Below are 27,054 nucleotides of genomic sequence, written 5' to 3' on the forward strand. Positions count from 1 at the left end.
ACCCAGGGCTATACACAGAGAAACCCTGTTTCAAAAATAATAATATAAAAGGAAGAAAGGGAAGGGAGAAATGATGCAATTATATTTTAGTTTAAATTTTTAAAAATGAATTTGTAATCATTTATAGTTTTAAACAATTTTGTATTGAAAATTAAGTAAAGGAAAAACTTCAAAGAATTAATTTTGGAAAAATACATAACAAAGAAAAATATCACAGTACATTTGTCTCAGCTGTGAACAATTTGAACGTGGTCATAATATAACAATAAATGCCAATTCAATTCAAAATAATAATTCAACATAATTAGTAAAACAAGAGAGAGGATATGATGAGAAGGTGTGGTGGTCTGAATAGGTGTGGCTGCCCGGACTCATGTATTTGAATGCTTGCCCCATAGGGAGTGACACTGTTAGGAGGTGTGGCCTTCTTGGAGTAGGTGTGGCGTTGTGGTATCTCCTCATAGCAATATAAACCCTAAGACAGAAGGTATGAGAATGGAATTTTTTACCCATTCAAAAATTTTTAAAGTTTAGTACATGTGTGTACCCATGTACTGCACCATATATGTTGGGGCTAAAGGACAAATTTCAGGAGTGCATTCTCTCTTACCATGTGGATCCCAAGGATAGAACTCAGGTCATCAGACTCAGTTGCAAGTGCCTTTACCTGCTAAACCATCTTGCTAGTCCATCTTAATCCATTTTAAGAAGACCAATACATACTAGTAAAAATCAATAAACCATGAAATGGCATGGTGGCACATGCTAGCTAATCAAGAGCCTGGGCCAGAGGATCACAAGTTCAAGATAAGCCTAGACAATACAGTGAGACATTTTCTGAAGAAAAGTGACATTGATATATCACCATTTATTTAGAAATATGGTGATCCCATATCATAGGAAAGAGGGCGGCCACAAGAAAGGCCAGCTTACATAGGTTTAAGTGGAGTTCTAAAGAAATATGAAATTTGAAGGTGAATACTGTCTACATTAACTCAGCAGATTAACAGTTTCATTTCTCTTACACACGCCCCCATGGTCATAAGCAAGGTACCTATATCCAGGTATTACATCCATCCATATTCAAAAGAAGCTGGAAGAGGATGAGAACCATCTTAATGCCATCTATCCCTTTTGTCAGGAAAGCTAGTATTTTTCTAAAAGTTCCATTAGCAGTTTTTCCCTGTAGCCTACTGGTGAAATTCAACAGCCAATCCTTATTTCAAGAGACCTTGGAAAACAATTTAGTTTATCTAATCTCTATACACAGTCAAATAGAAAAGGACTGAAAATCGAAAACCAATAAGAGAACTAAAGCATCTACCAGAACATGCAAAAACTAAAGTATATGTTTGTATTAATATACAGCACACACATACACTGTAATTGATTATTTAATTTTTAAGTACATGTAGTTATATTGCATGCGTGTGTGTGTGTGTGTGTGTGCGTGTGTGTGTGTGTGTGTGTATGTGTGTGTGTTTGCTTCTTGTCTGCAACACAATGGGACAAGCACCTCAAGTTCTTATTACTATGCCTTATCCACCATGATCCATGATGGACTGCACCTTTATTCCATAAGTCCAAATAAATCATTGTTTCCTAAAGTTCCTTTTGTCAGCAATTTTGTGACAGTAACAAGAAAAATACCCAATATACCTGCTTAACACCATTCCCCTCATAGCTGGCCTACTCGGTGCATTAAATTTATTTTATTGAACTATTTGCAATTATGTTTTGTGGTGGGGAGTATATATACAAGAATGCAAATGCCCTCAGAGAACAGAGGGAGCACTGGATCCTGTGGATCTCAAGTTACAGGTGGTTACAATCACCAGGTGTAGGTACCACCAGAAACCTCAGGTCCACTGGAAGAGCAGTGTGTGTTTAAAAACCCTGAGCCAGGGGCTGGCGAGATGGCTCAACGGATAACAGCACTAACTGCTCTTCCAAAGGTCCTGAGTTCGGATCCCAGCAACCACATGGTGGCTCACAACCACCCGTAATGAGATCTGACGCCCTCTTCTGGCGCCTCTGAAGACAGCTACAGTGAATTATGCCGGAGCAAGTGGGGCCGGCAGAGGTCCTGAGTTAAATTCCCAGCAGTCACACACGATAGCTCACGGCCATCTGTACAGCTACAGTGTACTCATACATATAAAATAAATAAAATAAATCTTTAAAAAATAAAATAAAATAAAAACCCTGAGCCATCTCCCCAATCCATACTTGGTGCTATCATATATAGATAGATACTTGATACAATAGTACAAACATACTTTAATTTAACTTATTAATTACTAATTAATTTCTTCCCCATGTTTGTCATCAGAAATGTTGCAAAAAGCTCAACGTTGTATTTTTCTTGAACATCTCTTCCAACTAGCATCTAAAGCCCTCTTTCTGTTTGTCTTGTCTACCTCTGCTCCTTTTTAAAATGTCAGCATTCTTCAGTGCTCTATATTTGGCCTTTTTCTCACTTTACATATTTGCCACAGGCGATTTTATCTGCTTTCGTTGCATAAATTACTACCTCTATAAGGCTTCTAGCTCAAGGACAGCTCACTCTCAAGTTTCAGGCCCACAGACCTAACTACCCTCCTCTACCTGGACAATCCACGGGCACTTTAGACTCAATTTGTCCTACCCATATTTCCCATAAAGGTTATTTTTTCTTCTCTATCCCCTATCTTGGTGAATTAAATTCTTCTCATATATTACTCTGTATTTCTGCTGCTACTGCTCCATCTAAGCATCTGTAATCCTAAAACATTACCTTCATGATCTCCCCCCCTTACAATTTCTCTTGCCAGCTGGAACAAACAAAAATTCTCTCAATTTAGCATTCAAGATCTACTAATTACCACTTATCCTCCTTCCCAACCTCATCTATTTAATTATTGCAGCATGAAGGCTTTCTACTTTTAGCAAATTACCACTTGTCATATATTACCTTGAGCAAATCACTAATCTCACTAAGCCTTGCTTTCTTTAACAGTAATAAAGGATGTTTGAGCTCCATGTTTGGTCAGGAACTTCTTCCTGCCAACCCTAGCAAATGACACTGCCATTTACTTGGTTTGGTTTGATTAAGTTTTGAGATGGGTGTCACTATATTGCCCAGGCTCGTCTTAAGTAGCTTGGAACTATAGGTAGTGCACCCAACTCATACACATTCTTTTTCTGTTAATTTCTATTTTATGTTGTGTCTGCATGGATGTCTCTGTATCCCAGAAAGGCCAAAAGAGAGGAAGAGTTGGATCCCCTGGAATTGTAGTTACAGAAGGTTGTGAGCCACCATGTGAGCTGGGTATTGAACCCCAGTCAGCTGCGAATGCTCTTTGGCATCGAGCCATCTCTCTGGCATCATATTCATTCTTGATCCTTTTCCTATCCTCCCCTCCCAAGTGCTGTTGCTCCTTCCTCTCAACCACATCTACAGTCAATATCCTCTTCCTCATATTTACGTCCTCCAATCTAACCGAGTTACCATAATTTTCTACCAATAGTGCAACATCCTCCCAATTTATCTTCTGATTTTTATGCTTCAGTTCATTCTTAGCATAGTGACCACAGTTAAGTTTGGCATTTGTTTGTTTGTTTGTTTGTTTTTAAATGAATGTCAGAGGGTGGGAATGTAGTTTAGTGGTAGAGACTTACCTAGAACACACAAAGCTCTGGTTCAATGCCCATCATTGTGTCTCTATTACTATCTCCTGTCACCACACTCCTTGCTCATTTCACGCTAGCTACACTGGTCCTCTCTCAATTCTCTAATTCTATGAAGCATCCTGATGGCCAGACCATTATACCTGCTGTATCTTTGTTTTGTTTTGTTTTGTTTTGTTTTTGAGACAGGTTTTCTCTCTGTATCCCTGGCTGTCCTAGAACTTAACTGTGTAGACCAGGATGGCCTCAGCCTCAGAGATACGCCTCCGAGATATGCCTACATCTGCCTCTGGAGTGCTGGGATTAAAGTACACTGCCACCTCCCGGCATATCTACTGTATCTTTTGCCCGGAACATTTATTCTTTCCTGGAATATTTTACTCCTTCATTTCCTTCAATATTTCCATAAAGGTAATCTTTTTTTTTAAGTTTCTTTTGTTTGTTTGTTTGTTTTATTTTATTTTTTGAGATTTATTATTATTATAAATGAGTACACTGTAGCTGTCTTCAGATACACCAGAAGAGGGCATCAGATTTCATTATGGGTGGTTGTGAGCCACCATGTGGTCGCTGGGATTTGAACTCACAACCTTCAGAAGAGCAATCAGTGCTCTTACCCACTGAGCCATCTCACCAGCCCAAAGGTAATCTTTTTAAATAGTATTTTATTTATTGACAATTGCATATAAGTATATGATACATCTTGACCATATCCACCCCCAACTTCCATTCCTACTCTCCGCATCCCATCACAGGTACCCTTCTAGAGGCTATAATTAAACTGGCCTTTTAAAGCTCCTTCTAAGGCTACGAAGTTCTCTAGTCCTAGACCTATAGCATTATAGGTAGCTAATCTATAGGACACCAGCCTGAGCTTCTCTGATTGACAGAGATCTGTCTCATCAGATATTTGATAGTCAGTTTCCATCACTGTATTCTATCTTCCCCCGGCCTTAATTCTAGTTTGTTTGGCTAAAGCTTTGTGACTATCTGGAGACTCAAACATAGGAAGGAAAGAAAATTTCTCTCTGCTACAAGGCAAGGAAGGATATAACCAGACAGGCCAGTAAAAACATCATGCAAGAAACACAGCATCATCAGCACACAGCATACTGCTTTCAAAGAGTAAAGTCTTTAGTACAACAAGAACTTTTATTAACCAAAACAAGAAAGATTACAATAGGTAAAACTCTAAGAATAAAGGTGCTTTTGTCTAGCTCTATTACTTTTTAAAGTCAAATATAATATGGCTCATAAATTTGGTTTTAGTTCAAATTTGGTTTAATTTAATATAAAAACCACAATACAATGGAATGATAAAATAGGGGAGCCAGACATAAGCTATACAATTCATTTCCACAGCAGATTTTGTAGCAGCCAACTCCACACACAAAGGAACTGGGCAAAGGCACTACCCTGGGGCCAAGAGAATATGGCCATCTTTGATCGCCTTACAGGTGCCATCTGCTAAACCAACAGCATTTGCTATCGAACCATAAACATTACAGAGATATCATAGTACAAGGTAGATGATTCAGAAAAGCCAGCAGCATAATTAAAACATGGGATACTTACATGATGAAAAATAACCCACAGTCTTAACATTGCTCAAACCCCAACGTCAATAAGAGTTGAATTTGCATCCTCTTCTTGTACTTCCTTTTCCTGTTCCCTTTCTATTGGGTTGTTTGATAAGCTACTTCAAGTAAAAACTACTGTTAATTTTAATACCCTCCAAATTTCATATCGTGGAAGAAAATGGAGTCAGCATGATTGGTTTTGTCTATAAAATAAGTTGATAAGATGTGTTTCTAAAATCCTTCTGAGATTGTACTGAGGCTACAACATCAGTTCCAAGAGTGCTTCAAGCATGCCATTTCCTTGCAGCTCTCCCCACCCTCCTTCAGTCAGCCTTGGTTTTGGGGATGTGTTCTGATTCTCCCTGCAGTAGCTTGCACATTAAAGGTGTGAGAACAGCGAGAGAGGGAAATTAACTATGAAAATGGGGTACGGAAAGTGTGAACTCTGGCTCAGGGTTTCACAGTAGGCTGCTGTGTGCCATACCCATGGCTGTACTCGGAAAGCATCCTCATAGCCTTCAGCTATGTTCTATGCTGTCAGTTCCCAGTAGCTCAACCATGACAAAGGGGTCAGGAGAGAATCATCCTTACATAGTTCAAAGCAGTATATGGGATCTTAGGAAGAAGGAAGCTGTGGTAACTCTCATTAAGGAACTTCTCAGCCACTCAAACCAAACATCACATTTGATTCTTCTAATAATACCCTCTATTTTATTGAATAGGATTACTTTGGTCTGAAGGTGAGAAGATTCAGACTGAATTTGCCAAATGAATCATGAATGCTTTAAAGTGAAAGAAAGAAGGAAGAGCTATCTCTTTGATAGGAATAAAAGTTAACATGGCTAGATCAGAAAAACAGCTTTTAAAAACAGAGTAAGATAACTGGAGTAACTTTCCCTTCATAAGAATATCTAATGGCAGGCAGGGAATTGGTTGGTATTGACGAATTTTTAGAACTATTGATGGGGGAGGAGCATAAGCTCTTGCCTTTGTTGCCATACTGGGGCCAGAAATAGCAATTTCAATGAACCAAGGCCAACAACCACAATTAAGTATTTCAGAAGTCCAAAATATAAAAATACTAGGAAGATTATCCAGAGCATTTATTTCTACTGCAAAAGACATTTAATTGATGTTTCACAAATACTTTTCCACAGATAATAAGGAAACTATAAATAAAAAAACAATCAAAGCTAGGAGTGATAATACACACGTTATAATCTCAGCAATCATGAGGCTGAGACAGGAGAATTAAAAATTAGAAACCTACATGGGCTATGTGATAAGATTCAAGCCAGCCTAGGTTATTTAGAGCAAGATCCTGATGTCTCATTTTAAAAAAAAAAAAAATCTTTTTCCAAAATAACAACAACAACAACTCCAAATGAAGCTACAAAGTTACATATAAATTTGTGAGCAAGGGGAGAGAATTAAATATAGGTCACATCCCTCAGCCATTCACCCTTATTCAATGGATGGAGGACAATATGGTTTGGGATTCTGGCCCACGTCCTGAACTTCTACTTAATACTAAGAGTAATACTGCCAGAAATAAAAAGACTGCAACAACCCCAGCTCCAACTATGTACATGCACTATCTATTCTGTGACATGAAGCAGTCAGGGCTTCCTCCATCTTCCCAGTCTTTAGAGGGAAGAGGGAGAGTTGAGAGTGGTGAAGAGATGTTTAGGTTCTAGAAAGATTCAAATCTTGACCTAGCCTATCCCCCGTCTAACCCCACTCCCTGACCCAGGGTAGAAAATCAAAGGTAGATTAAGACCTAAACTAAGTACATTTGGGGCGGCAGGGAGGGGGGCACAATAGAATCAACCAAAGCATCTATTCAGCGACAGTCAAGAGATCTCGCTTTTCACTGTTTCTCAATCACCCACTATGAGAGTCACCTTAGTCTGGGACACATAACTGGCCACGCACGCACGCAGTCTGTGAGGAGGCAGTGGGAGCCAGGACTTCGTTACGAGGCTCCAGCTCCAGGAGCCAAATTCTAGATTCTGGATAAGCCAATGGAGAGGAGATTTGAGGGCAATAGGGTAGGTAGGGTCTCTTTCTTCCTTGGACAGGGAGGAAGAGTCGGGAGAGAGGAGACTGCGCCAAGGGAGACCAGGCAGGGAAAGCATCTTGGGCTGTGCGATAGGGAGGGGTTTCCCAGCACCCGCCAGGGAGCGGACAGCGACAAGCCTGGCCGGTGACTCAGTGAAAGTGGCAGTGAGGGCCTGGACGCCAGTGGCGGCCCAGAGGCCCGTGACGGGCGTGGCCGATGGTGGGGAGCTCACCGTGTCCTTGGACGAGCCCAGCTTTTTGAGGCCGTCCAGGGGCAGCAGGTCGGCGGAGTCCTTGTGGATGAACTGCACCGCCTGCTTCATCCGGCGCTGCTGCCGCAGGGACGCCGCTTCCCGCATGTCTGTCTCCTTGCGGCCGCCCTCAGTGAGGAGCCCTGAGTAAAACATCGCTGAGACGCCCGCGGCCGGGCGGCCGGTGTCCCCTCCCAAGCACCCTCAACCTCGAGCTCCTGGACAGCGCCGCGGAAGCCGGCTCCCGCGCCTTTTATATCCGAGCGTGACGTCACGGGGAGCAGCCAGTGCGCGCGGGAGAAGGCGTGGCCAGCAAAGCGCCCCGCCCCTCTGGCGCAGGTTCGGGGACTGGGGTGGGGTCTGTCTAGCATCAACCACCCACCTTTGCTCCATCACCCATCCTAAGGAAAGAGCTAGCTCGGAGCAGCCTACGGCCGACAGACTGACCCCGGAGCGGTGAGGGTCTAGCTAGAGCCGCTTCGCCCAACTGTCCCCTCTCCCGCGTGGGTTGCTCTGCCCTGCGTGCACTGCATAGAATGGGCTGTGCGGCCCTGTGCTCCAGCAGCCTAGCCTCTTCCACCTTAGTCGGCGCCTTCGGGCTCTCGGCTCACCTGTCCACGCCGCGGCCGATCCCGGGATCACTGACAGCTGAGCCATGCTCGGCTTCTCAGAGTTGTACCTCTGTGCTCCGAAGTTGGGAGAGCTCCGGATTCCTCCAACTTCAGGTCCGTCCCCACCCACTGGGCCACGTGACTACGGAGGGGGCCAGGAGGATGGGCTGGAGCGGGGCCTTCCGGGGACCCCTCCTTCTCTTGGCACCCTCTGTCCGAGCCCAGCACCAGAGGTTGGGGAGGCAGGTCTGGTCTGGAGCCTTCACTTCTCTGGGAGTACACCTGCTCTTAAGAACACCAAGGAAGCATCTGTCTGTGTGTGTGTGTGTGTGTGTGTGTGTGTGTGTGTGTGTGTGTGTCGTGTTGTTTGTTTGTTTTCACTGCGAACACTAGATTTTATACTGAGGGATGGAGGTGGAATGCATCCTTGTGGGAAAATCGAAAGCCATTTTTCTTTGAGACTCGCTCATACTTTTTAGCCACTCTAAAAGGAATGTTCTCTTCCTTCTGGGTTGGAGTCTTGACATGACTTAATACAAATCACATTTCTACATGTGGGAATCACCACTCCACTTTTCACCTCAAAGAAGCAGGAATGAATCAGAAAAGATCTTTACCCTGAGAGCACCATAAGTCTCAATGACACTTACTGAGCTTTTATGGTTGTGAGCTGGATACTAGAATGAACACTTGCAGTGCAGTATCTCAGTGACGGACAGCAGCTAGGAGATAGCACTCACCATGATCCCCTTTAGTAGGCAAATACCTGAACCACCCAGTCTGCCTCCAGAATGTCTCTGACCTTTTCCTTTCCATTGCTCACTGTGCTCTTAAAGTAGTCTCACAGTCCTGTTAAGAGCATCCCAAAGGGTGTCTGCTCTTGACAGAAGGACCCACACACCCTCTTCTGTGACTTCATTCTGCACTTCAGCATCTTGAGTTTTCTTCCAGTACCGGGAAGACGTCTTTCTTCCTGTTGCCAAGTGGCTTGCTTTTGAAGTGCCCTCTGAGTGGGATGTCCCCCTCACCCTCTTCAGCAATCTATGCTTCTTCTAGACCTCAGCTCAATCTTTGCTTCAGAGGACGTCTCTGACGTAGGTCGTGCTTCCTCCTGGTTGCTTAGCATCAAACCCCCAGTACCTAGAAGGCTATCAGTAAGAACTAGCACAGGCATGGCAAAAAGTTAAGGTTGTGTCTCAGGAAAACAAGCAGAGTTGCGGGATCTCTCTTCAGAACCTGTGCTGGCCTTCCCAGACCTGGAATGGCTCAACTCCTGGACCTGCTTATTTCCCCTGCCCTCCCTTCAATGCCTGCCCTAGTTTTTGGAACACACAGACTGCTTGTAAGAAAACAAAGAAAGAAAGCTGCTCACCTAGCTTCAAGAAAGCCCTGGGGCCGGGGGCTTTTCTACGCGCAGGCTGCTTATCTTCCAGTCCTCTGGCACACTTTCCTAGCGATTGCCCTGGTTCCTTTCTGTCCTATTGCCCGTGTCCCTGCCTGGTGGTTCACCGAGGGAACTGTGAAAGACAGCCCTGCCTTGTCTGTCCAGGACCCGGTGCTCTATTCTTGGCAAGGTGTCAGAACAGCCCAGCACAGAGGGCCCATATGGCTTGGCTTGGGACAACATCTTTCCTCGGGAAAGAAACCAGGCAGCTACATGCTCTGGGGAAGGAGTTGGAATTCTTGAGACAGTTCAACTCAGTCTTGCAGCCTGTTGTTGTTGAGGATGCTCTGACAGAAGAAAGGGGCTCTTGTCATAGCTAGATTCCCCCTGGGAACACCAGGAAGCAAAATCTGTCTGGTTAAACTGGAATTTGACCATATCAAGTGTTGCTGAAAAAAATCCGTGGGCCGTGGCTGGAGCTGGGAACCTTTGTGTGAATTCAGGGCTTCTTGCTGTGGTGGGTTTGTGTTCTGCAATTGGATCTGTGGCCATAGTACCCACCGGTCCTCTTACCTCCTAAAGACCTTTCTTGCCAGACTGACTCCATCACTGTTCTTATGCCTGGTTGATGTGAGGAGGCTTGTTCCCCTGTCTCAGCACACACATTGAGTCTCTGCAAACTACAGCCTGATCCTTCATGTTGAAAAGGCTCACCTCTCTGTGATGTATTCAATTCCTAAATAATTGAGCAAGTCATTTTCTACTTCTGAGTCTGTTTCCATGTGTACCAAAATTATGCAATAATATTGCATATTCAATTTTGCATTATAAACTCTGAGGACTGAGCACCAACAGGAAAGAGTAATATTAATTCTTCATCTAGCCAGGGCCCTCTGCAGCACTAGACCATGTTAAAATCACAGATTGCAGAGTATGATAAAGCTTAAAGCTTTTATTCTGTCACTGAGCTATCTGACTTCCTGAGACTTTGATTTCTTCAGTATATTGGTAAGTTGTTGTGTGTTTGAGCCCACCAAAAAGCTGGCTCTGAAAGCAGGGTGCCCCCCTTACACACACACACACACACACACACACACACACACGCCAGTCTTTCAGACCAAGTACATCTGACTCAAAGTGTCCTTCAAGGCCTCTTGTCTGGAAATGATCTGCCCACCCCCAACTCCGTGACAAAAAGGGAGAACAGCCGGAGAGGAACCAAAGTGCTGTGTCCTTGAGAAAAGCCTGAAGGTAAATGATTTCCTGCAGGTGCTCCTGTTGCTTATCCTGCAGTATATGAGTGCCAGCGGTGAAAGGCTCATCCACAGAAGGCTTGTTCGTTGACTGAAAGCTCAGTTGGGAACTCCAGCTGACTGCCTCAAGTCTCCAGTCAGTTTCTGCTGGATGCCATGAGCCCTCAGTGTGCTGCTGTCTTCTTGCTGGGCTTTTTTGGTTATTTTTCTTGGAAGCCTCATATGTAAATGGATTCGCCCTGCACTCTGTCAGGCTCACCAGATGACTGCCTCAACACGCTTTCGAAGTCCATTTCTGCTGGATGTTTTGAGTACAAGATTTGATGATATTTTTCAGTCTGTCTACTTACCTGTCTGTCATTCTGTCTGTCTGTTATTTGCTATTTCTTCTTTTATTTTGGCTTGCTCTATACTTAATGAACTCCTTCAAAGCTAGGTTGTTCTCTGAATTTTATGGATAGTTTCTAGAAAATGATGCCAGTACTATGTCTATAGCTGCTGTGAGGATTAAATGAGATTATCCACATAACACGTTGGCTTGTACCAAGAGCCCAGCAGAAGGAAACTAATATCATTGGTTGGGGCAACCTCAGGAAAACCCATCGGCTGCTATGCTGTGAGTGGGTCTGACTAATGCACCTTGTAAAACTCCAGGCACACAAATCAGACCTGAAACGTTCTTCTTCAGGCTGAGGCCTCCTCAGGTAGGAACTGGCCAGCTTGCTGTTCCCAGTGTCTCTAGATTCCGGATTTCCCATGTGTGCTGGCTGGGTTTATGTCAACTTGACACAAGCCGGAGTCACTGGAAAGGAGTGAACCTCAATTGAGAATATACAGCTCCATAAGGCACTTTCCTCCATAATGCAGCTAAAAGGCATTTTCTTAGTGATTGATAGGGGAAGGGCCCATTTGATCCCTGGGCTGCTGGTGATTCTGGGTTCTATAAGAAAGCAGACTGATCAAGCCATGGGGAGCAAACCAGTAAGCAGCACCCTCTATAGTTTCTGAATCAGTCTTTTCCTGTCCCGACTTCCTTCCGAAGTGAACTTTGATGAGGACGTGTAAACCAAATCAACCCTTTCCTCTTCACCTTGTTTTTGGTCATGGTGTTTCATTATAACAATAGTAATTCTAATTAAGACACCATATTAGGTAGCTCCCATCTAAAGTTCTCTATTCCCTACCTTGGCTGTTGCAGAGGATCTGTACTTAGAAGTCATAGCAGACACCTAGTACTGTTTCAATCAAGATGTTTTTCATGTTCTTTCTCTTTAAAAAAAAAAGATTTATTTTTATTTTATGTGTTTGGGTGTTGACCTGCATGTATGGCTGTATACCACATGCATGAAACACCTGAGGAGGCCAGAAAAGGTCATCAGATCTCCTAGAACTGGAATTATAGATGCTTGTCAGCTGTTGTGTGGGTGCTGGGAATTGGACCCAGGTCCTCTAGAAGAGCAGCCACTGCTCTTAACTGATGAACCATCTCTCCAGCCCCCCTTTTATGTTATTCTTATAAGTGGAAAAATAACCAGTTGTAACTTTCTTAAGCAAAAACTCAGATTATTTTGTTCCTTTCATCAAAAGATGCTTTGGGCATGGCTGGATCTAGGGTAATACTTGGCATTACCCATGTCAGCCCTGCTTTTTCCTGAGCTCACGACTGACTACGCAGGTGCTTCCTGTCTTAGTTGTCAGCAGTTCCTAGCTTACAATCTCTTCTTCCAGAAACCCTTTCTGCAGCTTCAGCCGACAGAGAGGCCTTTGAGGACGGAATGCAGGATGAGAACTGAGGCTGGGAGCCCAGGAAAGTAGATAAGAGCAAGAGTTAGGAGGAAACAGCAAAGAAATACTCAGCTGTCCCCTCCAACCCATACATATGGCCTATGGTACCCCAAATTTAGAATGGCCATTTCCTGGGGTGCTCTTATCTCACCAGACCCACCTTTAGAGCTATGAATGAGCAATCTTCTTCCCGTGTCTCCTGTCACTCTCCTGTGCCTGTCATTCCCCGTGGCAGGGAGATTTCTCAAACATTTGTCCTCCAAAGGTACCAGGTATGTGCCTGGATGCCTGTCCACACAGCACTCAAGTCTCAGCTCTAGTCTTGGAAACCTTTTGTACTTCAACAGGTTAAGGCAGAAATGAGGTTCCCCTCCCCACTTGAGAGACCTTCTGGGCATCACCACAAACTCAAACTACAAAGCGGATGGCAGCCCTGTGGCTGCTTTCCAAAGCTGGCGGAACCTTTTTGGATATGCTCCTGTCAGCAATGATTTGGTTTCATTTCCAGATTTTGTTGTGAAATCAAACAGATAGTAAGAGAAGAAAGAGAGAAAGAAAGAAAGACAGATGGATGGATGGAAGGAAGGAGAGACAGACAGACGGAGGGAGGGAGGGAGGAAGAGGGAGAGAGAGAGAGAGAGAGAGAGGATACCAACCCCAGCAATGGTCCATCTTGAAAGTCAAGAAAGGAGGAATCTAGACTTAGCTTTGAGTTCGATTCTGCTCCCACCCCACCACCTCACCCCCATGCACTTGCTGTGGAACCCTGGCTATGCTACAGAAGTTTTTGATCTTCAGTTGACCCATCTTGTAGAGGCCTATGCCATTTTGTAGAGCACAGAGGCCTGGCCTCAATAAATGTAAGTCTCATTGTGTTTTCTTCCCATCTCCAGCACACAGAACCCAGACACAAAATGAGTGACCCTCCTGAGGCGGGGTCAACGCTGCACTGAGGGACAAGACCTGTGAAAACCAAAGACCTCTCAGAGTGCAGTGACGAGTAGGTATGACAGCCTGCTTTGCTCACTGGCAGACGGCCAGAGTGGGCAGCTCACCTGTGATGATTGTTCACCTCCATAGCACCTTGGCTTCCACCTCCTTCCTTTGAGCATGCTGTCAGGAAATGATGGTGACAGGCCTCAGGGCCTGGGGTGGGGGTTCAGCAGATAGCAGGAAGATGAAGTACTCAGTACATCACAAATAGACTCCCAGCAGTGTAAATATGCACACATTTATACACACACACACACACACACACACACACACACACACACACAGAGAGAGAGAGAGAGAGAGAGAGAGAGAGAGAGAGAGAGAGAGAGAGAGAGAATTCTCTTGAACCTACTTTCATGCTCAGTTCTACACTGCCCAGAGAGAAAAGTCATTCCTAGCTAATCTTTTTCTGTCTCTGATCCTAGGGCCTTGAGAATGCTAAGCAAGTAAATGCTCTACTACACTTCCAGACTTGTTCCTAACTACTCAATTTTTTTAAATTTATTTTTAAATTTATAAATTTTTTGTTTATAAACAATCCAAATTTTCAAGTCACAAGCATAAAATACTACAAATACCTGTATATCCTTTCCCAGGTTCCCTGTAACTAAAACTTTATTACACGAACACACTTTTTTTTTCTTGAAACATTTAAGAACAAATTACATAAATATGACCTTTTACCTAATTCAACAGTATGTATTTACCAAAAATACAAATATGGTAGTGTATAATTCACCTGCTTGGAAGGCTAAAAAGGCGAACTGAGAGTTAGAGGCTAGCCCAGGCATGGTAACACACCTTTAATCCCAGCACTCAAGAGGCAAAAGCAGGCAGATCTCTGTGAATTCAAGGCCAGGCTGGTTTCACAGAGTTCCAGGCCAGGTAGAGCTATATAGTAAGACCCCTTATAGAAAAATGGGGAACAGAGACAGAGGGACAGAGAGAAATAGAGACAAAGAGTGTGTGTGTTAAGGGTCAACCTGGGCTACATAGAAAGTTCAAGGGCAATGAAGTTGCTCTAAAACCAGAAAAGAGGGAAGAGAGCCTTTTCTCTCATAACCACAGTACAGATATAAACTTCATAAATTTACATTGCTAGAATATTTTTACTTAAATTATTCATGCCCTAGTTTTGTCAATTGACGTACAAAGTTCTTTATTATAACCTTCTCTAGTACAGGAGCCACCCAGAGTCAAATCTCTTCAGCCTCTTTAATCCAGACCATTTCCACAACTTTCTCTGTCCTTCATGCCACTGACAGAGAATGCAACCCCCTCCCAACCCCCAACTCCCGTGTTCACTGCTTTTTCCCATGTTACTAAATTCCCAGTGAACAGCTCTTAGGGAAGAAAGGGTTATTCTGGCTCATGGTTTATGAGGGTTTGGTCCACGGTGGCAGGGAAACCACGCAGGTTTGCAGTGGCAGGAGCATGCAGTGGGGCCTCTTCACGTCCTGGAAGGCCAAGAAGCAGAGCGATGAATGCTAGGGCTCAACTCCCTTTCTCATTTGTCCCTTTTTATCCAGGACCCCAGTCTGTGGGGTGGTGCTGTCCACAGCAGGGTAGGTGGACGTGGACATTTAACTCCTCAGTTAAGCCTGTCTGGAACACCCTCACGAATGCACACAGAGATGTGTCCAATAGATAACAGAGCTGTACCACTATTACCCTGAAAGAAACTCCATACTTGTTCTCCCAAATTCTCTAGCCATACACAATTTATAATCTACTTTCTGACTTTATGGATTTACCTATTCTGGACATTTCATATACCTGGAACCACACAATGGTTGGTGTTTTGTGACTGGCCTCTTTTAATTAGTACAATGTTTCCATAGTTCATTTGTTTTGTAACATACCAGTGCTTTTTTTGTGACCAAATTATATTCCATCATGTGGACATAGCTCGTTTTGTTTCCCTATTCACTACTGAAGAACATATGAGTCCTTTCTACATTTTGTATGTAGTCTCTGTGTGTGTGTCTCTCCCTGTATGTTTGTCTCTATCTCTGTCTCTGCCTCCGTACGTGGTGTGTGTGTGTGTGTGTGTGTGTGTGTGTGTGTACACCTGTGTAGAGGTATATGGAGAGCAGAAGTTGATACTGGGTGTCTTCTTTTCTTCTTTTATCACTCTGTCATTGGACCTGGGGCTCACTGATTCGTTAGACTAGCTGGCAACAAGTCCCTGGAATCCTCCTGTCTCTACCTCCCAACTGTGGGATTACAAGCTTATGCTCCCAGCTCCCATGCCTAGCTATTTATATGGGATTTGGGGATCCAAACTCAAGTCCCCATCTTGCTGACCTAAGTAACTTGCATAAGGTCACACCACTGATAAGTAAAACTGGGCTAGCAATCTAGGACTGTCAGAGGACATAACGGGAATCTCGAGATGGTGAAAGTTAAGCCTTGGAGAAAGAATATTTCTCGGTGACCAACAGAAAGGACAGATTCTCAAAAAAGCACACTGGGAATACAGGGGTGCTGCTGTCAAGCGAGTGGTTCTTCTTGAGTCATCCTAATTCCTCAGTGGGAGATACCCACGTTAGTCAAAACTCCAGTTGGCATGTCAGATGCAGCTGCTCAAAGCTGCCTTCCTCCATCTTAAGTCACCTGGAACCAACATCCTGGTTGGTTCTTTGCCTCCGCCACCATCTTACTACGTTGCCCTCAGTTTTATACCCTGTTAAGCATCAAACACACCAGCTGCATCCAATGTGACTGTGATAAACTGGTCATCACGTGTAAGCATGGAGACGGCAGGCATGGCCAGGGTCACCAAAGCTCTTCTTGTTACCACCACGCTCTTCTGCCCTGTGGTTATATCCGTGTGACTGCCCTGTGGCATCAGTTCCAGTTTCTGCTCAGCAACTATTCAGTTTGTCAACTTCCAATCAGGTTACAAGGCAAAGTCAACATTAAAGCCCAGATCTGAGGTGGATTTGTATTTCTGCTTCAGGAATCCTGTAGGGTGTATTAGTCAGACTTTTAATTGCTGGGACCAACTTCCCAGGAAGGCAATTGTGTTAGTCAGGGTTCTCTAGAGAAATAGAACTTACAGAATGAATACCTCTCTCTCTCTCTCTCTCTCTCTCTCTCTCTCTCTCTCTCTCTCCCCCCGTGTGTGTGTGTGTGTGTGTGTGCGTGTGTGTGTCAGGGGGCAGATTTATTAGAATGACTTATGGGCTGTGGTTCTGCTGGTCTTCAGTACACAACGGAATCCTGAGAAGTGGTCTCTAATGCCAGTGAAGGAATGGTCTTGTTAGCAAGAGTGAGCAGGAAAAGAGATCTCTTTTCCTTCTCCCAAGACCTTTATATAGGCTGCTAGCATAATATGTGCCCCAGATTAAAGGTGGATCTTCCCACATCAAAAAATCCAGATAAAAGTGAGTCTTGCCACTTCAAATGATTTAATTAAGAAGAAATCCCTCACTCATAGATGTGCCCAGCCATTTGGGTTTTAGTTAATTCCAGATGTGGTCATGTTGACAACCAGGAACAATCATCACAGCAACTCAAAGGAGGGAGGTCTCTGGACCTATTATGAGGCAGAGCATAGTGTGATGGGGGTGGGAGGAGGAGGAGGAGGTGGAGGAGGAGGAGGAGGAGGAGATGGAAGAAGAGGAGGAGGAGGAGAGATGGAAGAGATGGAAGAGGAGGAGGAGGAAGAGGAGGTGGAGGAGGAGGTGGAGGAGGAGGAGGAGGAGGTGGAGGAGGAGGAAGAGGAGGAGGAGGAGGAAGAGGTAGAGGAAGAGGTGGAAGAGGAGGTGGTGGTGACTGTTCACCTGGTGACAGGCAGGAATCAACAATCAGGGAAAGGCCTGGAGAAACCTTCAAGCACACATTCCTTGGAGCACCCACTTCCTCCAAAGCTGCACCTCCTAAAACAGTGCAGTAGTTGGAAAACAAGTATTCAGTACCTGGACTTGAGAGGATGTTTCAGGTTTGAACCACAGCAAGCATAGGATAGAGACAGGAAACACCACACTGTACTCAGAATTACCTTTCAGTCCTAGAAAATATTTTGGGATAAGAGAACAATCCAAGTTGGGGGTGTCATAGCTCCTAGAGCAACAAAGGCTGAAGAAGCACTAGATGAGATTACAAACTTGTTCTTTCAATTTTTAATGATGACTTAAATTTTTTAAAAGATTTATTTATTTTATATACATTAGTGCACTGTAGCTATCTTCAAACACACCAGAAGAGGGCAGCAAATCCCTTACAGATGACTGTAAGCCATGATGTGGTTGCTAGGAATTGAACTTGGGACCTCTGGAAGAGCAGCCAGTGCTCTTAACCTCTGAGTCATCTCTCCAGCCTGATGATTTTTTAAATCATGCATCCATGTCTCTGTATGGGTCTGTGCACTTGTGTGTGGGTGCCTCTGGAAGCTGGAGGAGAATATCAGAGCCTATGGGGCGAGCAGCCACATGAGGGAGTTGAGAATTTAATTCTGGTCCTATGCAAGAGCAAGAAGTATTCTTAATCATAGAGCCATCTTTGTAGCCTCCTCTTTCAATTCCTTTTCCTCACTAGCTCAGTAATATGTATCCAGCCTCCCCTAATGCCTGCACCATAGAAGGAAATGAGTAGTGATGGTGTCTGCGGGTAGGTGGGGGTTGACAGTATTGCTGATAGCTTGAAATCACCTAACTCTTAAGCCGGGCAGAGTAAGTAAGGTTCTAAACCAACATGCTCTGAGATCTATATCAATTCAGCATGTGGCCAATCATTTATCAAAGATCAGCCTTGACCTTCAGAGTCCTATTTGATTAGCATTTTCTTTTGAATTTCAGGCAAATAGCATGGGCAACTGAAACCCGGGTCAACTCTGTTTTCCAACCACTAGGTGGCACCAGTTCTGAGACTTGCTCGTTCACAGGGTGAGGTTAGACTGGTGTGTCCACACAATGCTAAGTTCTTGCTGGGTGAATAAAGGAGCTTGCCAGGGCCAGTGCTGCCAGGCTTGGTTTTCAGATCCAGTGCCCTTGATGAGCCTGTATTCAAGACTGTAGGAACTAGCTAATAATGAAAGTAGTCACTGTAAACACACAGTCCGTCACTAACACTTATCACCACTTGCCTTTCCACGTACTTTTTGGTTTTTGCCTCTCTCCACTGGACTCTCAGTTTGCCAAGGACAGAAATTCATCAGTAAATATACACTGCATAAATTCGTGAATAAGCAAATGTGCAGCCAAGAAGCGTTAGTAACTAAGGACTGTACTTGCAGTTCCCCAGTAAACTGAAAACCAAGCAGTTAACGGGCTGTTGTCATTGTTTGTGGTAGATGGGCTTACTTTGTTTTAATTCAACTAGAACCACTTGCCTGTAAATTGAGGTGGTTTCGTTTTCTAGATCTATTTTGCTCCTACTGTGCTCTTTGGGGAGATCCTTGGTAGAGCTTGTGTCTTTTATTATCTTCGGAGTCTTGCTCTGTAGCCTTGGCTGAGCTGCTGGTTGCTATGTGCCTAGGCTGGCCTCAGAATGACAGTCACACTGCTGCCTTCACTTCCTGAGTGCCGGGATTACATATGTGAGCTCCCATATCTAGCTTACTTGTGTCTCTGTGGCTATAGTCACTGCCTTTAATCCTTGCTGGGCCACCAGCCAGTCTGCCGAAGAATACCTGGAGAATGGAGATGGGATACTAGGTGCTCACATACATACCCCTAGAATAGGAGATGGTCACAGAAAGGAGTACTACTAGTGGTCTTTAATTTCTTTGGATGAGTCCCTTCTGGTCTCTTCCAGGCACTGCTCTGGGGACAGTTCATGGCCGCCTATCAGGGTAACCATGGGTAAAAAGGCTCGCTCCCTTTACTTAATGAGAAACCATTTAGCCTCAGTTGGTCCATTTGCCTCTCAGATGCTCCTGAGAAGTGAAGAGACATGGGTAAAGCTCTCAGGACCTCTGGGGCGAGAAACAGATGCAAGCAGTCCTACACAGTGGCATCTCTTCTAGGTTGACACTATTGTAGCTTGGCCTGGTTGGAGATACCTGGGGACATGGGCTGACCAGCTAAAGCAGTCTGCAGCAGGTCACAGTCCTGGTCCATCTTCCAGCAAAGTTCTACCCAAAGGCAAGTGAATCCTCGCTTCTTGCAGTCAGCCATTGCTTTTCTCAAGTCCCCACATGCCGCGTGAGAATCATCTGCAAACTTAAATCCAGCAGACGCCTGTAGGCATTGCACTTAACAGCTCAGAGGATGATTCAGAGGAAGCAGTTCCTCCAAGGGATGGTAATCATCTGTTAGTGTGAAAAGGCAGGATCTCATTACCATTGCAAGGGGAGGGGGGAGAGGTCGCTGGATCTAAAGATGCAGCGCTGCAGTATGTGGTTACAGAACAATATCCACAGCTGGAAGGTGGGACTCACAGACTCCCATGCCTGCTCAAAACTCACCCACAGAACCAGCTCTAATGGCAGGAAGGTGGACACTCAGCTTTGGAACCCTACCTCTCCCACCCAGATGAGTGCAACAGCCTCCTATACACTGTTTCCATGCCTGCATCCACATAGGAGTCCTTGGTACCCTTTAAAACATAATCAGGGTTAGGGATGGAGGCGATGGACTGAGAAGGTGAGTCAGTGGATAAAATACTTGCTGTATAAACATGAGGACCTAAGTTCCAGCTCCAGAACCCTCATTTAAAAAAAAATTAAGCTGCGTGTGGTGAAGTGTGCTTATAATCCCATTGCCTGGCAGGCAGACACTGGGAGATCCCTAGACTCCCTGGCTACCCTACCATACTTGGTGAGCTTCAAGCTGGTGAGAGCCCTGGTCATAACAAACACGGTGGTCAGATTGTCCTCTGACTTAAAACATATATGTAAATGAAACTGTGTACAGTCATGAAGGCAGGCAGGCAGACAGGGAGACAGGCAGGCAGGCAGCATACACACACACACACACACACACACATGCATAGGCACACACACACACACACATACATGCACATCCACACAGCCACACATGCACAAAACCTACTCCATTCCTCTGCTCAAGTCCATCATAGACTTTGAGGCATATTTGGAATTAAACCCAAACCTCTCCTGAATTCTGGAACCTATGGAATCTGGCCTGTCTGTGGTTCTCTGGCCTGGTCAGATGCCATTTGCCTTCTGACTAGATGTCCATGCTCACAGGCATGTCTGTGCCTACATCTCTGCCCTTAGGGTGTCTCCCTCTGGAATGTTCTCTGCTCGCCCTGCTCCCACAGGCTGGTTCCTTATCACATAGTTTTCAGTTGAGAGGTCACATGCTTGAATAGGCTCTACAGCCCCCAAACCTAAAGTAGCCACAGAGCCGTCATTACCTTAGTCAGTTTTAGTTTATAACATAGCACTTAGCACTAGCAAATTCAAGCTCACTGTCTCTTCCCTCTGAGTATGAGCTCCATGATGGCTAGGAACCTATCTCATTACTGAGGTGTTTGGTTGAGGTGTTAGGGACTAAAATAGTACCTGGCACAGACTGGATATGCACTGTGAGTTGACTTAGTAGGTAGTCAACTGCCTGACTAGCTAGGCGGCTTCCCAGTAGGGCACAGAATCTCTCAGGGTGGCTGATCTGTCTAGAGCAGAAGCTTGGAGACTTCGGGAGTTCCTGCTTATACCAGAAGCATAGCTCTGGTGTGTGACTTGCTGGTGGTAGTTCTTCAAAGCCACTGGCTCTATTCAGTCTCCTGCCAGCCCCAAACCTTTTGGGAAGGCAATACAATACAGAGTTACCTGGCCCAGTCCTCCTGTCCTCCTTATCAGTCAGGTAAAATCTGCATTTCCACCTTACGGTCAAACTCGGAAATGTAGGTCGAATCATAGCATATCCAATTCCAAGTGGTCATCCTAATGATTTTATAAAAGATTTATTTTATAGCCGGGTGTGGTGGTGCAAGGTTTTAATCTCAGCACTCAGGAGGCAGGAGCAAGTTAGTGAGTTCAAGGCCAACCTGATATATATATAGTTCAAGGCAACCATAGATACATAATGAGACCCTGCCTCAAAGAAAAGAAAAGAAAAAGAAAAAAGATTAGAGGCTGGAGAGCTGGCAAACTGCTCTTCCAGAGGACCCAGGTTTGACTCCCAGGACCCACATCTTGGCTTATATGTTTGTCAACAGTAACTCCAGTCCCAGTGACTCCAACACCTTCTTCTTTGGGCCACATACTTCTTTGTGTATGTGGTACACAGACATACATGCAAATAAAACACATAAAATAAATCTTAAACATTAAAAACAAAGATTTATTATTTTTAAATTGCATAGGTGTGGAGGCGGGGGGTGGGGGGGGGTCTGGGTACATGTGCAGCACATGCTTGCAGTGCCCAAAAGGGCCAGAAGAGGGTGACAGATCACCAGGAAGTTACCTGATGTGAGTACTAGGAACTGAACCTGGGTCCTCTGCAAGAGCACCAAGTGCTTGTAATTGTTAAACCGTCTCTCCAGTCTCTTCATGAGTTTTGTTTGTTTGGTTGGTTTGTTTTGTTTTGTTTTCAAGATAGGCTTTCTCAGTGTAATAGTCCTGGCTGTCCTGGAACTTGCTAGGTAGACCAGGCTGGCCTCAAACTCATAGAGATCTGCCTGCCTCTGACTCCCCAGTGCTAGGATGAAAGGCATGTGCCACCATACCTGGATCTTAATGCCTTTTTCTTTTTTAACTGAATATGGTTTAAAAGAAAAAAAAATACTTTTGAAATATGGTCTCTTGAAGTCCAGACTGGCTGAGGGTGACCTCAAATTCCTGATCCTCTGGCTCGCACTTCCTGAGTGCTGGAATTACAAGTGTCACTGTGCCTAACAAGGCACTCAGATTCTTAAAGAGAGATTTCATCCAAATAAAAATGAAATGTTTGCTTCATTTGGGCTTTTAAAAATTTTAGACATGGTTGATGGCACATACCTTTAATCCCAGTACTGGGCAGCAAAGGTGGGTGAGTCTGAGGCTAGCCAAAGATACATAGTTAGACCCTATCTATCTTAAAAAAAAAAAAAAAAGACATAAAAGTCAATGTCATAATAGATTAAAAATGAAATTGAGGTGGAAAAGCAAGTCAAATAATAATGAAATATTCTGTTTTCTTCTTAAAATGCTTGTTAAACATTTTTTTAGTACTTTGGTACACAGAATTATGTGCTTTAATTGCCACAGAAAGAACAAAACCCTATGGTTATGTGTAGTGGACTGCCACTCATTACAGAGAGGGCAGCTTGATTGGCAGGATTCTTAGGGGGGAGTGGCATTGAGGGCCACGCCCAGGGCTTTGCACATCCTTAGCAAGTGCTCTGCCACTGAGCTACATCTCTGGCCCGATAGAATATTTTCTTCATCCACTGTACTGAGACTTTTTTGCCTGGGGTGAGTTAAATGTAAAAAGCTCAATAATGTTGAAGAGTAGAGTCCAAGGGGAAGGGCATCAGGGTGTGGATCCACTGTACAGACCAAAGTGGTTCCCCTGTGTGGTCTGTGAGCCAGCTGAGGCCGCAAGGTCAGAATGACAGCAGTGCCAAAATCATGCCCCGCATGATACCACTTCATCTCAGACTGTTTCACTCTGAGAAAATGGAAAAGGGAGGTACTTGTGCCAGTCACTGCCAGCACTGGAGGGAGACCTGGCCATACTGACCCTGGACTGGCAACATCTCCCTTCCATGATGGTGGATAGCTGTCATCCATCAAGATCACATTCAAGAACTCGCCAAGTCCTAGCACAGTGCCCCAGTGACTGAAGGCAGAGGAGATGCTGTGGCAAGCAGCCCTCTGCATTTGGGGTGTGTGTGTGTGTGTGTGTGTGTGTGTGTGTACACTCTTCATGCCTCCAGAGGGGCTACACTTGCCTGTTTGTTTCTAATTCTTTCTAGTCTTTTTTTTTTTTTTTAAGTCTTTACTGTTTAGAACTCACACGGTTAGGATTAAACTGGCATTGCAGAGGCTGCAGAGGCCTTGAGGACTTGAGTCTTCCCATGACTCAGAAGGCCTGGGTGTCTCCTGAAGGGCTTGTCCTCCCCTCCTGCTTGCCTGTTTGGCCTGGTCACCTCTGACCAGGAATACAGATGCTCCCTGGGAGAGGACTGGCCTGGAGGACATGGCAATATAGCCAAAGTGGCCTTTCTGTGGCCTCCTTTCCACTGCAGACAGTTGGAGGAGCGAGAGCCCAAAAGGAGGCCAGTTCAGCCAGCCCTCACAGCATCCAGGACATGTCCCCGCACAGTGCCACTCAAAGCATACACAGTCCATACCTGAAATGCTGGGAAAGAAAACCCAAGTTCAGTTTATCAAGATATCTGCATTGTCTATAAAAACTGAACTCTAACGAGTCACTGATACTGGGCGTGGTAATAATCCGATGGCAGGCGGCATGTGGAGGGGAAACGGCTGCAGCCCACCAAGCCCACAGTAGGACCCTGTTCGAAATGGCATGTGGGAGGAGTCATTTGTAAGGCCTCAGAAACCTTGACACTTTGGAACGTAGCAACCGGATGAAAGATCTTGGAAACATCTCTCGGGACTCCTGGGCTGTGTACTTGAAATAGTTCTGGGGATGTGCCAGGACATCAAACAGAGCCTTGATCAGCTTCTTATCCTGAAGAGAACAGAATTTTTGTTACCAGGCCAAAACACTCAAACCTTCTGACATTTTGCCAATGGAATCATAATGACTCACAATCAATGGGAGGTTCACTAGCTAGAAATCACTTGGTGAAAATTGTTTCCTCTGATTGTTATCTTCTTTCCAGTTTTAATTTTTCTTAATTGCTAATAAGTATGCATTACATTATGAGAGAAGATTTGATATGTGAAAACTGTTTTTTCTCACCCAGATGAGATACAACATAGAGATTTGGAAAATAGTTTAGATTTAGTGATATGGTGAGTATTTACTATTGATCACTTACAAGTATCTAACATGTGGTGATTTCTTTCTGTTTTAATTTACATTGGTATTATTCTGCCTCCATGTGTATCTGTGTGAGAGGGCATCCCCCTGAACTGGAACGCAAACAGTTGTGAACTGTCATGTGGGTGCTGGGATTTTGAACCTGGGTCCTTTGGAAGAGCAGCCAGTGCTCCTAACTTCTGAGCCATCTCTCCAGGCCCCTGGCTTGGATTTCCAAGCAATCACCCTCCACACATGCACTTATGAACTCCAGCAGCCATGTTTGCCTGTATAAGACCAGTACAAGATCAAGCCAAAATTCCAGAGTGGGTGGTAAAGAGCTCACAAGGCCCCACCCTTAACTGAGATGCTATTAGCAGTAGATGGCTGCTGGGGGAGAGAGAGTTAGTGTTCGTCAGAGATATGGCCATGCTCCTGTGGGTGGTCCTACAACTATGCACATATACTAATCATATATGCTATGATCAAACTGATTAAACTCAGTGGGTTATTTAGAAAAAGAAAGAGATCATGAAGTTGGAAAGGAATACCTTGCACAGGGTCTGGCATGAGTTAGGGGAAAGGGTAGAAAAGTTCAAAATAATATAAATATAATATAGTATATAGTATTATATAGTGATATATATATATATATATATATATATATATATCACTAAAGACAGAAACTTGATATTTAACAAAATTAAATCTCATGGGAAGGATGGAGCTGACCTTGCTCCCCATAGAGTCAGTGTCTGGAAGCCATGTGTGGGGAGCTCATGCTAGCTTCCTGTGTGCTGAGGCAGGAACTCACCTTCAGTATTTCCTGGTGGTTCTCAGAGGCATAGAGCCTGCCATCTCGAACTATGTCTTCAATGAGCTCCTGGTAGTCTTCTGTTGAAATAAAGGACATATTTTGCTTCTCACTGTTTAATTATTTCCAAACTTGAGCCTCTGTCTTTTATAAGGCCTGAGAAGTCTCCCTTGGGTGGCTGCTCTCAGAGAGCTTTCCAATCTGACACAGAGAAGACAGTCAGCACCTCCACTCAGCTGGCATCTGCCCTGCCCACCCCACCCCCTCAGAGGAGCCTTCTGTGCTTCCAGTCAAGACCCAACCTCTACCTCCCACACTATATGCATCTTCCCTCCCCAAATCAAGGACACTTATGCCAGTAATTCTGTACTTTTTCCTACACAGGAATCGTTCTACTAGTTCCCATCAGCATGAAGACAAGCGGCTCTTAAGGATGCCTTGTTTAACTTCATATTTCTTCCCAGTTTCCATCTCAAGTCTCTCTTGCCTTTTGTAGCAAACATCTTCCAGAGAAAGTTTAACACTTGCTGTCTCCAGCTAGACTTTTCTTCTAAACCAACTGCTGTTGATTTTGTCCCAAGCACTCCTCCAAAACTGCCAGTTGAGATCAGCAATGGCCTTCATGCCATGTGTCCTGGTGTCAAATGCTGGTCCTCAATTCCCTTCATGCATAGTAGCATTTGACCTAGCTGGTCACCCTCCTCCTGCTCCTCTATCCAGTTCCTCTCTGACCTTCCAGAGCACTCTACACTTTGTTTTTCCCACTGACTGCTCCCTGAGGACTCCTTGCTTTCCTCCTGTCCCTGGCTGTTTCCTTCAGTAGAGCGTTGGGGGCTCCACACTTGGTGATCTGCTCTTACCTACGCTCCCTCTCCTGGGAGCTCATCCAGGCTTTTCGTTCCCTCTCTACCAACACCTTCCATGCCTCCTGTCTCTCTGTCCTTGCAGTGTATGAGGCGGCCAAGCTTACCACCAAAAAAGACTCTTGTCTCTTTAGTTGGACTAGGGCTAGGGATGTCTGAGAAAGAAGAATGTAGTTTTTCATGTTGATTATTTCTGTGGTTCTGGAACACACATTCTGTGCAGCGCATGAGTATTCCTTCTCCAAATGTAATCTCACTCCACTTTGAAGTCTAGCCTACTTCCCATAGTCATAACTCAAACAAGCATATGCAGAGCACAGTCCTCTCCAAAGCCCAGACACATCAGAAACTGCCTTTCTATATGCATCCCATGTGCTGAGGAGCCACATGAATTTGGAGAGCATTCATGGAAGCATTAGAGCATTCCCAAGAAGTTTCTTTCTTTCTTTTTTCTAATCTTTATTTGCAATATCTCCTTTCCCAGGTTCCCCTCCACAAAAAAATAAAATAAAATAAAAATAAAAACAAAACAATCCCCTGTTCCCTCCCCCCTCCCCCTGTTCACCATCCCACCCTCTCCTGCTTACTGGCCCTGGCATTCCCCTACACTAGGGCATAGAACCTTCACAGGACCAAGGTCCTCTCCTCCCCCTGATGACTGACTTGGCCATCCTCTGCTATACACGTACTGCTGGAGTTATGAGTCCCCCCATGTGTACTCTTTGGTTGGAGTTTTAGTCCCTGGGAGCTCTGAGGGTACTAGTTAGTTCATATCGTCCTAAGGGACTGCAAACCCTTCAGCTCCTTGAGTCCTTTCTCTAGCTCTTTCATTGGGAACCCTGTGCTCAGTCCAATGGATGGCTGTGAGCCTCTACTTCTGTATTAGTTGTGTACTGTCAGAGCC

General features: G+C 44.7%; 2 protein-coding genes and 1 long non-coding RNA gene across 10 annotated transcripts in view; 1 reads left to right on the forward strand and 2 right to left on the reverse strand.

The window, feature by feature from the left end:
• The window catches only part of Nrip3 (nuclear receptor interacting protein 3), a 24,029-nt gene extending 15,018 nt beyond the window's left edge, over positions 1-9,011 (reverse strand). The window contains exons 1-3 of one of the 2 annotated variants that reach the window (XM_031387833.1): positions 8,913-9,011; positions 8,173-8,454; positions 7,544-7,704 (exon numbers count right to left, since the gene is read on the reverse strand). In XM_031387833.1, coding sequence (XP_031243693.1) covers positions 7,544-7,704; positions 8,173-8,218 — 207 coding nt within the window. In that variant the 5' untranslated portion in view covers positions 8,219-8,454; positions 8,913-9,011. Of the gene's footprint in view, positions 1-7,543; positions 7,779-8,172; positions 8,455-8,912 lie in introns of those variants that run through there. The other variant, XM_031387834.1, reaches the window with a different exon arrangement.
• LOC116102783 overlaps positions 8,172-27,054 on the forward strand; it is a 20,008-nt gene continuing 1,125 nt past the window's right edge. The window contains exon 1 of the long non-coding RNA XR_004123280.1: positions 8,172-8,286. This is a non-coding gene — a long non-coding RNA (uncharacterized LOC116102783). The remainder of the gene's footprint in view (positions 8,287-27,054) is intronic.
• Scube2 (signal peptide, CUB domain and EGF like domain containing 2) overlaps positions 23,451-27,054 on the reverse strand; it is a 73,895-nt gene continuing 70,291 nt past the window's right edge. For 6 of the 7 annotated variants that reach the window (XM_031387827.1, XM_031387830.1, XM_031387829.1 and 3 more), the window contains 2 exons: positions 25,288-25,367; positions 23,460-24,179 (listed from right to left, as the gene is read on the reverse strand). In XM_031387827.1, the coding sequence (XP_031243687.1) occupies positions 24,027-24,179; positions 25,288-25,367 (233 nt within the window). In that variant the 3' untranslated portion in view covers positions 23,460-24,026. Of the gene's footprint in view, positions 24,180-25,287; positions 25,368-27,054 lie in introns of all 7 variants that reach the window. The other variant, XM_031387828.1, reaches the window with a different exon arrangement.

Source organism: Mastomys coucha, unplaced genomic scaffold (assembly GCF_008632895.1).
Source record: "Mastomys coucha isolate ucsf_1 unplaced genomic scaffold, UCSF_Mcou_1 pScaffold21, whole genome shotgun sequence".
Lineage (NCBI taxonomy): Eukaryota > Metazoa > Chordata > Mammalia > Rodentia > Muridae > Mastomys > Mastomys coucha.